The sequence below is a fragment of the Punica granatum genome, chromosome 2 (genome assembly GCF_007655135.1).
Source record: "Punica granatum isolate Tunisia-2019 chromosome 2, ASM765513v2, whole genome shotgun sequence".
NCBI lineage: Eukaryota > Viridiplantae > Streptophyta > Magnoliopsida > Myrtales > Lythraceae > Punica > Punica granatum.
The window spans coordinates 39,707,233-39,719,578 of NC_045128.1; the positions used below are offsets into that span (position 1 = coordinate 39,707,233).

Below are 12,346 nucleotides of genomic sequence, written 5' to 3' on the forward strand. Positions count from 1 at the left end.
ATTTATTAATAAATATATCTTATGGAATTCGATTAATTAAAATTATTTCCTTTTTCAATTTTCAATTCTACAAATGTTTAATTATATTTCTGAAACTGTAATAGGTTTTTCAGTTTGAAAAGGATGGGAAATATTTTTTCTAAAATTTTCACACAAGTAATTACTTATGTAATTGAAATTGTATAGAGATTTGGAATATTAAAAAACGATTACAAGTTCTATGTTAATATTATGGTTAATTACCTAAAAATGCACAAATTTTAACCATGTTTTCCATTTTGGCATGAACTTTTTTTCTTGATCTAAATATGCACAAAGTACCCATTTGATATCCATTCTAGCATGAAGTCAAATTTTCCGTTAATTTGATCGGAAATTGATGACGTATGTTACTGATGACACGTGTCTGAAGATGATAGGTCGACTGAGACCCACGGACATGTCTTAATAAAATATTTTCCAGGAAAAAAGAAAAAAAAAAGGGAAAATCAGGGGAAGGGTGGCCGCCAGCGATGGGGCCTCAATTGCGACTGCTACCCCCCGATTAGAGTCGTCGGTAACCACAAAGGGTGCCACTCGACCTATCATATTCAGCCACGTATCAACGACAACATATATCAACAATTTTTATTTAAATTAATGAAAAAATTGACGACGTGCTAGAATTAATATTAAATGGATAGTTTGTGCGTTTTTAGATTAACAAAAAACTTCGTGCTATAATTGAAAAAAAATGTAAAGTTTGTGCATTTTTAGGTAATTAACCTCGATATGAAATATACTTATAAAATGAAAATGAGGTTAAATGAATTTATTTAACAGTTTATTAAATGAATATATTAAATTTACTCTTTATTTTTATTAAATTTACTTAAAGTTGAAACATTTACCGCCCGTTTGGTTTTACAATCTTTTTTAACTCTACTCCATTTATCTTCAATTCAACAACACAATTATTACTTTTTCTTTATTTTTAATTTTTTAACTATTAAATTCAATTTTTAATACTAAATTCTCTTAACTATTCGTTACCTTTTCCACGATTCAACAACACAATCATTACTTTCTCTCAACTATTTATTACTTTTTTACACTATTTCTCATAATTCGACAACACAATCATTTCTAACTAATTAAAATCAAAACTTAACTCTATTTAACTCTATCAATAACTTATTGTTGTATAAGGGATATAAGTGCAAATATTTTCTATAATTTAGATTTAGATATTGAAAATTAAAAGTTTTTTGTAAAAATAAAAAATTTTAATTAATTGCTTTAACTAAAATGATTTTATTCATGTGATTTTACTGATCTTATTTATAAAATATATAAATTAACGATTTTTAGGTGAATAATATAGTTTTCTTTTTATGTAAATAAAGTATTTAATATAGCAAATCTAATATGAAACATTTAACATTCTTTATTTATCATTATTTTAACGATTATCAACGAGTTAATTTTATAATTTTAAACTAATTAATCTCTTTAAGGGTAAATTACTCCGGTGGTACAAAAAGTTATATAAATGTAACATTATGGTACAAAATATTTTTTCTGCTACTAGTTGGTATAAAAAGTTGTAAGTTGGTTACAATATAGTGCATTCCATCATTTCATATTTGATGTCGTTAGTCTAACACATATGTGGCTTATTATGTGTCACTATCTATCCGTTATGGCTCAAATTTTAAAATAAAAGTTCAGTTTTAATTGTCAAGAGAGGGTGTTATACAGTGATGCACTTTTCGCATGATAACCAAGTGATCCCAACTTCGAAACCTAGTAGGATTACCCGTGCCCCTTTATTAAATATTTATAATTTTTATTTCAATATACTAAATTCATAAGTCTCTCTTATAACTGAAAAAAATCATTTTTAATTTTAAAAATTAAAATAATAATAAATAAAAACAAATCTAATTTTTTTGGAAACAAAAATCAAGTTAAAACATTTCACTCTCTCTTAGATCTTTGTAACTCTCTTCTCTCCCCTTTCTCTCTCTATTCTCTCTCCTCCGCCTCTCTTCATTTTACTAAATTGTAAAAAAAATTAAATTAAAAAAACACCTCCCTTTCTCGCTCATCTCCCCCTTATTCTCTTATGCTTTCATTCTCAGAACCTTTACGCCTTCTCTCCCCCATGATCGACTGTGCATGTCAAAGCTCAGAGCGGTAATCAGAAGGCTTATGGTCGTTGGACCCCTCTCTCTCCTCCCAATTCTCCCTCTGCAGTCTTGCAAATTTTTTTGATTGAAAGGGGGGGAGGGGAGGGGGGTTCACTGACCCTAGAGATTTGGGTGTCGGGGTGGGGGTGCTCTCGCCGGTGACCCCACCCTCTGACTGACTTTGCCGACAGAGTGAGCCTGTCGACAACATTTTATTTCATATGTTTTATTTTGATTAAATATTTAAAATAAGTATTTTATTATTTTATTTGTGCCATGTGGAATGCCTATTTGCCACGTCATATGACACGTTGCAAATATTAACAGTGTCAAGAGGAATTTAACGGAATGCACTACATTGCGACCAACTTGCAACTTTTTGTGCCAACTATTAGCATGATAAACTTTTTATACCGAGTGTTACATTTATGAAACATTTTGTACCACTGGAGCGATTTATCATATTTTTAAAGATTATGTATAATAAATTATAAAAAAGAATTTCATTATAACACTTGCATGTAACACTCGGGTAAAATAACTAGTTATATATTATATGTATGTATATAGTTGCCTATTGAAGACGGGATCATGATCTAGAGTTGCTGTCAAGGCTATCACTGCCGATCCAGCTTGGAGATAGTTACACGACATTTTCAACCCACATTGATCGAAACAGGTAAAGCCTTTGCTCGCCTTGCAATAATTTTCATTCCTTTTGTGTCCATTTCGTTCCAAATATTCTTCCCGATTATGGCTAAATATGCTTATTATAGATAAGACGCGCTAAAATTGAGTCAAGCTCATTGCCTTTTTTGTTCGCGCATGTTATTAGCTGGCAGAAGTCGTACAGGCGGCAGTCTCCAACATAACATTTTCTGATGGTGTAGAGATGCTTCCAATTCGTACGACGCGGTGATTATTTCATTAGACTACTGACAACTGGAATTAATAGTTATCCGAATTAGACGCGTTGTGATTGTCTTACAAATGATGACAGTAAAATGAATGGTCCCCAAGATCTTGACGAGGCTTTAGTAACGAGCGCAACTTTGAAAGACACTGGCCAACTAATAGAGAAAAATGACCGTTTGATTTTTAAAATTTTTTTAACTCTACTTCACTTATCTTTAATTTAACGACACAATTATTAATTTAGAAAAAATTAAGATTTCTTTATCCCGTATGAGTGATTGAGAAGTATTACCTTTCGGCAAGCGTCAGAATTCGCTGGCAAGATGCTTGAGCCTAGCTCTAATATCATCTCAAAAATGGACCTACAAAGAGTTAGATTCTACACTCTAAAAGCTCAAATTGGTAGGATGCAAAATCCAATATTTTATAAACTCATTGATTTCACTTTATAATTTTGATATGGGATCCAGAGATCCTTAACAAGTACAATGTTGATTGATTCATTAACTACATTCCGTATAGTCATTGCTATGAATAAGGTTTAGACTTCGTTTGGGAGTGTGATTGGAAGTTCTATAATCACTTCTTCTTATGATTTTAAGTGGATTTGGTATTTTGTGAGAAATTTTGAAACCATAATTTAAATCAAAATTGCGACTGCAAAAATAATTTTTTCAAGCAAGTTAATAAGTGTTTTATTTCGATTTATTTTATTTCAAATATTAATAATTATCATTTTTATTTTCACTAATTTTCAATCGTTATATTTCAAAATACTTTTTTTATTCTAAAATCAATACTTATTTTTTAATAATTATACTTTAATATTTTTATTTCAATAACAACGCTCTCAAGCTAGTTTGCTTGAAAAATGATGGACGGACGTAGGTCCTCGCATCTCATAGTCACGATGACGATGGCTGGGCAAGCTGATGCTCATATCAGACAAGAACATGACAAGTTGCAATTGACGAATGATTAGTTGATCTGATCCAATAACAAAAAGGCAAATAATTCGCCGAAAAAAATAATAATAGCAAATACACACACATATATATAAATTAAAAGCGAAAAAAAATATTTTTGATCTATACATTTGATACCGAGTGAAGTTTAGTCATATAAAATTCAAAATTACCGAATTAATTTTATACGTTTATTCTATAAGACAATTTCGATTCTACAAATTTTATAAAGATATTTTTTATCCTATAAGTTAACTTTTAATTAAAATATAGTCCTATAACTTTTAAAAAATATAGACACTTTTTGTCCTATAAGCACGAAATTGACGAAAATTACCTTACGAAATAAATGCTTATAACTAATTCGACACTTTTAAAATTTAGAGGATCAAAATTGATCGAAAATTAAATTTATAAGACTAAAATGTCTTTTCTCCTATATTAAAATGCTGAATTTGATTAAGATATTCTATGGGTAATTCTTTTTATTATTATTTTCTTGAAAATGATTGATGTTTTCAATCTTCAATCAACAAAGAAAATTAGGAGACTGATGACAAACTAAAAAAGAAAATTATCAGAAAAGGCAATCCCGTTTAGAAAGATGGGTCGAAAGTTTTATGTCTAGCTTGGATTCAAAGTGAGATTTTAAAATCTAACTTTAACTTAATTCTATCAACGACAAAATAAAATAACTTATACAAAATCAAAAGGTGGACATTATTTATACCACTCTTTTTCAAAATCAAAATCACATAATTCATACAAAGTCAAAGGGTGGATCCCATACATGGACTTGTTTGGTTTGCAAATGTGGTTTTAAAATCATAACTTTAACATAATTCTATTAACAACAAAACAAAATAACTCATACAAAGTCAAAGAGTGAGCTCAATTTATTTTTTTTTCATAACAAAACAAAATAATTAATACAAATTCAAAGAGTGAACCCTATTTATACCACTTTTTTTCAAAATTAAAATCTAATTTTAAAATGTTACTTACAAACCAAATACAGTATTAGCCCCGTAACTTTCCTCGATGTAGCATAATGGCTTCCCGCGGATGATGAAGTTTTGCGTCTACCATACCAATTAAAAGATACGCAAAAAATATAAAACCTAAACACGAGTTCACCAAAAAAAAATAAAAATAAAAATAAAAAAATAAAAAAATGCATGAGACCATGTCACGTGGATAGCACGTGGGCCTCTCGGCCCATTGGAAGTGGGCATCTTTCTGTGATCTTGGAAATTGCATTTTGGACGTGAATGCAGATATTCCAACAATTTGTACTTTGACTAATTTAGTCGAGCATGATCGGCTCATTAAAGGATAAAATTTTTTCAACGTGGATATTCTGCATTCGTAAAGGCTCGAACTTAAGACATTGCTTAAGCGGAACGAATGCCGAACCGCTTGAATTAACCTACATTGATTGGAAATTGCATTTAATTCAAGCATATCCTTAGAAAATCTTGGAGTGGTCCGTACATGGCACGTGAGTTATCCTTCTCAGCTTCATGACGGCACAAGTGAATCCTCATCGGAATATCATTTTCATTGGTCCTCGATGTAATTGTAAGCATGATAGGATGCAGGATTTGGATCGAGAAGGTGGAATGAAACCTATAGAAACATATACAATGCGTTTGTTTTCGGAGTTAAAGTCACGAATTTGTGATTGTGATTGTGATTGTAGAAGAAGACAAAAATATATGGGGCCCACCAGTTTGACTTTTGAAATATAAAATGAATGGAAGGTAGAGATAATTAATTATAATGGGATTGTATTTTAATAATATATGGGGCCCACCAATTTGACTTTTGAAATGTGTGTTTTGTTGTGTAGTGTTTTGAGTTAAAGTTAAAGTTAAAATCTTAAATCACGACTTTGAAAACAAACGGAGCGATATTTTCTGAATTAGAAAAGACTAATAGCAGTAATTTTATAAAAATTAAAGGATAATATGGAAATGGTAGAGAAACGACTGCCCCTTTCAATCCCTCCTCAGCTCACCGTTGGCTGAAAATTTTGTTGTTCAAATTTGTGATTATATAACGATAAATTTACGATTTAAACTTTCTTGAAAATGAGATTTCGTCTTGTTTTTATGCGAATATTTTATATGGAAGAAGGAAAATTCCCATTGGGGGGAGTCTAAAGAATTAAATTCACCAGTGAAGGACCACCACAAATAGTTGCGGTACTCAAATGAACTTAAGGGACGCCAATTGAGGACCACAATCACGAGACGTAAAATATGTGTCAGGCAGGTAAGAGTCACTTAACGATTAATAACACGAGTTTTTTTCTTCTAGTACGAAGAGAGTAGGTACATTGTCTTTGTTTAAAGCATATAAAGGACGTACACTTAGGTCCTTTTGGTGCATGGGCCAGCTAATAATTTATGGGAAGGTATACAGTATAATCAATTGCATCATATAATCAAAATAAATTACTACAATTCATAGTAAATTATGTTGAATTTTTAGTAAATTATTAATAAAGAATGTAAACTCCACCAAGAAAGAGAGAAAGTAAAGTTGCAAATATCTTAAAGCAAAATACACACGTCTAGAAGTAAACTATTCAAATATTGAAATAAAGGGGACGCAAATTTTTAAAAAAGTTTATTTAGCTTTTTAGTAAAATACTTTTTTACTTACTTTTAGTAATTTAATTGATGGTATAGTGAAACTGAATGTATTGATAGCGTCGTAAAATTCTCCATTGTCCATAATTTATATTACTGCAAAAATATAAATATATATATGTATATGCACATGTATCTGTATATAAGTATGTACATATATATGCTGAATACGGGGACAACCACTTTGGCTATATAATAGGACGTTTATTGATGTTGAGCCACTCTATAATATACGTTCCTCAACTCACATTTTGTATTCAGTCCAAGAATTGCCTAAGTAATCGAACAACGGATTGACCAAAAATTGGAAGATCGAACGTGAAATTGCAAGGAGTTCGGTTCCACCGTGTCATGCGACCTTCTCCTACTTAAAAGTGGTCCACTATTCCTTGAAAATTGCAAACATAATTTTATCCGCATTAGTCTCGTGCTATCCTTTTCATTTTTAAGAACACTTTGTTCAGGTAGAAGTATAGATGCAATATATATCGCCCGCCTAGCCATTGACCTTGTTGTTTTCTAAATATTTATACTGGGAAAAGGAAAATTAATTTAGTTCAAAGTGCAAAGATGGTAGTTTAATTTTAATTCTTTTTTTTTTTTGTTTAAATGGGCCGCTGATACGACCGTGATTGAACTCCGGTAGCCTTCGAAAACCTTAATTGCCTCGCAGGCCCAACCGAGACAAAACCGACATTTACAAATCCACTTTTCACACTCCGCAGGAGTACGTTGACTCGGCCCATTGACCCAAAGCCAATCGACCGGCCAACTAATCATCGTATGCAAACAAATCTCAAAACAGTCCCAAGAGTCTTTTCACTATTACTACTACAGCCACGGCTGCTACCACTGCCAACTCAGCTACTGTATTATTATTATTATTATTATTATTGTTGTTGCTGCTGCTGTTATTATTACATGTCCATTAAAAATATTTTTTTTTCATTACACTGATATATGGAAACTTGAAGGGCAAGAATAATTCATGTTTGAACTGGAATAAAGCTCTCAGAGTATAAATTTTTCGATTCATAATATTCAAAATAATGAGATGATATTTACGGTCTGTGAGAGGCTTATCAAAATTTTTTTTACTGACCATATATTATGTCATTTCAGTATGAATGCTTACTGGTTGCAATATAGAAACACTCCACATCCTCTGTAACTCACCACTCCATGATCCGCCTCTTCCATACGCGTCCATAACCCTCAATTCAAACAAGCTCTAAGTAACTAGCATACCATATCGAGCCTTTTACACCGCCACAATAACATTAGAGTTAAGGAGCATGACTGATAGAATTTTACTACATGTTTTATTATGCAGTATCTGAGCCATTTCTCATTTACTCATGCGCATCAGTGAGAATCGGGTTGAAATTAAAGGAAAGATGAGGCCTCGAGGCGTTTTTCGTGCTCGGTAGTAAAGTGATGTTCCAAATGCTAGTTTCTTGGCTCCCAATCTAACGAAACTTAAGTAAAAATCTCATACTCGAGCTCCAACTCGATCTTTCCAGTGAAAGCGTGCTCGAGCTCATAAATACTTAACTCGGCTCAGCTAGGCTCCATCTTTTCTAGTGAAATCAGGAGATTTTCTCGTTCGTTTATTGCTTAAGACTAATTCTGGTTCGCAGCGAAAGAAAAAGGAAAGCTGGCGCACTACCTGAGCGAACGAACTGTACAAATAGTACTGCTAACTCTCTTCTCTGTCTGTCTGTGACGTCTGTCTGTCTGTCTGTCTGTCTGTCTCTCTCTCTCCCTCTCCCTCTCTCTGTCTCTGCAAATTGCCTTACCGGTATTAGCTGAGCAGCAGACTCGAAGCACGTTGCTTTCCTCGCACTTCAAATGGCGGACCACCACTCCCAGTAGTCTCGTCCGCCCCACTTTCGACGGCAGCACCGCCGCGATCGATCGCAGAATCAGAGAAGAAAGAGAAATCACTACACCCCCACTCACTCATTCACTATCACTGCTCATTTGACTAAACCGACCTCCACTGAGGAAAATTAGTCAAAGCTAATCCCTAGTCAATTCACGGTTGATTCGATAATCTGTAATGGAGCCGCTAGCTCTGACGGCAGATAGATCGGACGTTCCCGCGTTTGACACCCTCCAGTTCAACGAGGAGATCCAGCGGCTGATCGCCCCGCCGCTGCCCCCCGGGAACGCCGCGTCCTTCACGGCACTCCTCGAGCTTGCTCCGACTCAGGCCGTGGAGCTCCTCCGCCCGCATGAGCCCCCCGGTTCGAAGCCCTACTTCGACTCCGCTGCCGATGGGGCTGCTCTGTTCCCCCTGCCGAGCTCTGCTCCCGTCGACTGCTCTGCAAAGTACGCCGCGTTCGCCGGAGGGAGCAGCTCCTCGCCGGACGCGAGCGTCGTGAGCTTGCAGGAGGTGAAGAGCGAGGCCGGGACTGACAGCACCTCGAGATTGAGCTCGCAGCCGCAGCCGCAGCCGGTGGTTTCTGATCCTGCCGTGGAGAGCAAGGGGCGGAGCTCAGGGAAGAGGAAAGAGCGGGAGCAGAAGGTGCAGTAATCGCCGCTCGAATTGAGGTTTTGCACGACGCCTACGGTTCTCCCCACGATATCTATTGACCATTCGTGGAATTGAATTTTTTGCAGGGCAAAGGATCCGCGAAGAAGAAGAAGAAGAAGAACGAGAGCTCAGACGACGGGCAGATACTTCCGTACGTCCATGTCCGAGCTCGCCGGGGACAGGCCACTGATAGCCATAGCTTAGCAGAGAGAGTAATAACCTCTTAATCAATCATCAATCATATTTTAATCCTAATCCCTCTAATCATTACGATTTGATCGATTATTAAATTAATTAATTAACTTTTCATCGGGGATGCAGGCGAGGAGAGAGAAAATCAATGCCCGGATGAAGCTGCTTCAGGAGCTGGTCCCAGGATGCGACAAGGTTAGCTTAAGGCTGTCTGATTTTTTTTTATTTTTTATTTCTAATTCTGTCTTTGTTTGTTTTACGCGATCATTGGATTTGGATTTGATTGATAACGAATTGGGGATTAATTAAAAAAATATCCAAAAATAAAAAGAAGCGGGATTTATCATCATATATTTAATGGTCGTTATCTGTCTAAAATTTGTCGCTGCAAAAAGAGCCATTATGTCTCTGGATCATGTGGGTAACGAAGTGGGTTTGTCGTCCGATGTCGTTCTTTCCCTTAGGAGTTTTCTGCAAAGAGGAGAATGGTGGGGCTGAGAAATACAATTCATCACATCACAGCTATTAATAATTTCCATGGCATATTCTTCCCTGATATTGTTCCAGTGGTTGGTTTCGAAGTCTCTTTCTGGAGTACTTCTGTCCCCGTTATTCGACTGAAAAGCTTGTGGTTTTTATTAGCAGCCACGAGCGAGCCTTCTGCTTCAAGCTTTCGAGCCAATAGACTCGATTGCTCACCCATGCTTCAGCATGACAAGGTCGGAAAATCTTGGGGAGCTTGGAATTAAGTACTATAAATTGCTTATGAATAGTGAGTTTAGGAAAGAATTAAGGAAAGGATCCGAGGAATAAACTACCGAAATAGTATTTTACGGGCAATGTTATGGGAGTATTACACCAGTGCTTTATACTTCAATATTATAAGCAAATGACCAAAACATTTACAATTGCAGATTTCGGGAACAGCACTGGTGTTGGATGAGATCATCAACCACGTGCAGTCCTTACAGTGCCAAGTCGAGGTAAGAATAGCATCACCAGACCAATCTTTCATGATTTACCATAACGTAAAGCTTTTGTGATATGTGTTATTACTGGCATTATTATTAACCAAAATCTCATTCTGGTTTTTCAGCTCCTATCGATGAAACTTGCAGCAGTTAATCCTCAGATTGATTTCAACCTTGACAGCATATTCGCAGCAGAAGTAAGTATTTGTTGCTTCTGACGGAAAACAAAACGAAGTCAATACGATAAGTTGTCCCAATGTGGTTAAATCCACTTCACCGTGTTGCTTTCTGAATATATTCTGTTCGAAATTCCAAATATTGCCAAAAATGGAGAACTACATTGAGCTTTCCCAACTCTCTCGTGGCTCGTATTTTCAACTCTACCCAATATCTTGAGTTAGCCATTTCTGGCCATTATCATGTTCGGGAAATCTGGACCGTAGCATTCTGGACCATGTAATCCCTGTAAACACAATGCCATGGACCAAATATATTATCCTCCGAGCTCTACATCTATATGGCAATCACAAAAAACAAAAAAAAACAAAAAAAGGGAAAAGAGAAAGTAGATACAGGGCTCTGCTTTTTCATTTCTTTGCAGTTGATTACTGGGACTACTGAAATTTTGGGAAATCAATGATCCTGCACCAGTTGTGGCTGGAAGATAATTGTACATAAATATGCTTTCTGGAATTTGAATGGAATCGGTATATAAACTCTTCCATTTCATATCCATTCCAGTGAGTTTTGAAACATCCAAACTAGATGAAGCCTAATAGATTCCACAATATTCATTCTAAGTAATGTGGAACTCCTGGGACGGGACATTCTCTTGAGAAGGTTATTGGTTTGACATTTGTGGTCGTATTCGCTTTACTTATAGGTTCTCTATATCATTAGTACATGATTTTCTCATTTGGATTTCCCAAACTTTTTGGTCCTGCAGCATGTCTCTCTATTAGACAGTGACTTTCCAGTGCCCCTGATGTGGCCGGATTTCCTGCCGCAGCAATGGCATTTTCTTTCACTGCAGCAGTCGGTTTTTGGGAAGGAAGAAGATACCAATTTTGTAGCGCCGGAAATCTCACATTTAACATGCGACTATTCAGCAGATGCAGGTATACAACTTGTCAAAAATCAACCACATATTGCATGTTTTTATGTAATCTCGGCCTCAGGTAGTGTTGGTGTATCCGTACATTGATTGAACAAAACTGACCAAAATCAGAGTCTACTCTATCTTTACTTCATCACGAAAGATACTCTCTTCTTGTTGGGATGCTGTAAGAGTATCCATAACAACCCTACTTCAGCAGTCTTTTTTCCTCCACTGCTTGAAGCTCTGTGTCATATCGTAAAAAAGTCTATTTCATGAGAAATCGGATAAACCAGACGGTCTTCAGGTGACTTGTTCCTCTGATCGCTTCCTCTTGTTTTCATGTCCTTCGAAGAAACAGCAAGATTGATTAATGACATGTTTTTTATTTGTTGCAGCGCCTCTCAGCTCTCATCAAATGAAAATGGAGATGTGAAGACAGAACGAAACCTACTACCACTAATTAGTATAGTCTGCATGTGTGTATATACATCAATATCCGTATACCTAGTAATAGTACTGCCGAGATTAGCAGGGCAATGAGGAGAGTCCTCCAGTACATCCGACTTGGGTTTCCCCGTCTTCCATTGATATTCTTTCTGTAGGTTGGATCCCGATTTCTCTGGTGGCTAGGACTGGAAACCCATATTCCTCTCAATCCGAGAAGAAGAATGTTAAGCCAGCGATTCGTATAATTATACCCGTATATCGATATGTACTACTAACTTTGTTGGCCATTCTAATCTGAACGCACTTTTCTCGTGTTGTCGGTGGACCGATCAGTACTATGAAATTCCTTCAACAGCTCAACTATAGTCGCAGCTCTGTGTTGTACTCCCG

At 35.7% G+C, this 12,346-nt stretch overlaps 1 protein-coding gene across 1 annotated transcript; it reads left to right on the top strand.

The window, feature by feature from the left end:
* Window positions 1-7,930: 7,930 nt before the first annotated feature.
* On the top strand, window positions 7,931-12,316 carry LOC116194873 (transcription factor bHLH48-like). The gene is made up of 7 exons (XM_031523781.1): window positions 7,931-9,238; window positions 9,334-9,459; window positions 9,569-9,634; window positions 10,354-10,422; window positions 10,536-10,607; window positions 11,357-11,528; window positions 11,905-12,316. Exons 1-7 carry the CDS (start codon window positions 8,771-8,773, stop codon window positions 11,940-11,942), a joined length of 1,011 nt encoding a protein of 336 aa, XP_031379641.1. The 5' UTR covers window positions 7,931-8,770; the 3' UTR covers window positions 11,943-12,316.
* Window positions 12,317-12,346: the final 30 nt, after the last annotated feature.

Coding starts and splice junctions, on each gene's coding strand:
- LOC116194873 (XM_031523781.1), top strand. CDS start 8,771: ATGGAGCCGCTAGCTCTGACGGCAGATAGATCGGACGTTCCCGCGTTT. Junction 9,239..9,333: donor GGAAAGAGCGGGAGCAGAAG/GTGCAGTAATCG, acceptor AATTTTTTGCAG/GGCAAAGGATCCGCGAAGAA. Junction 10,608..11,356: donor ACAGCATATTCGCAGCAGAA/GTAAGTATTTGT, acceptor TTGGTCCTGCAG/CATGTCTCTCTATTAGACAG.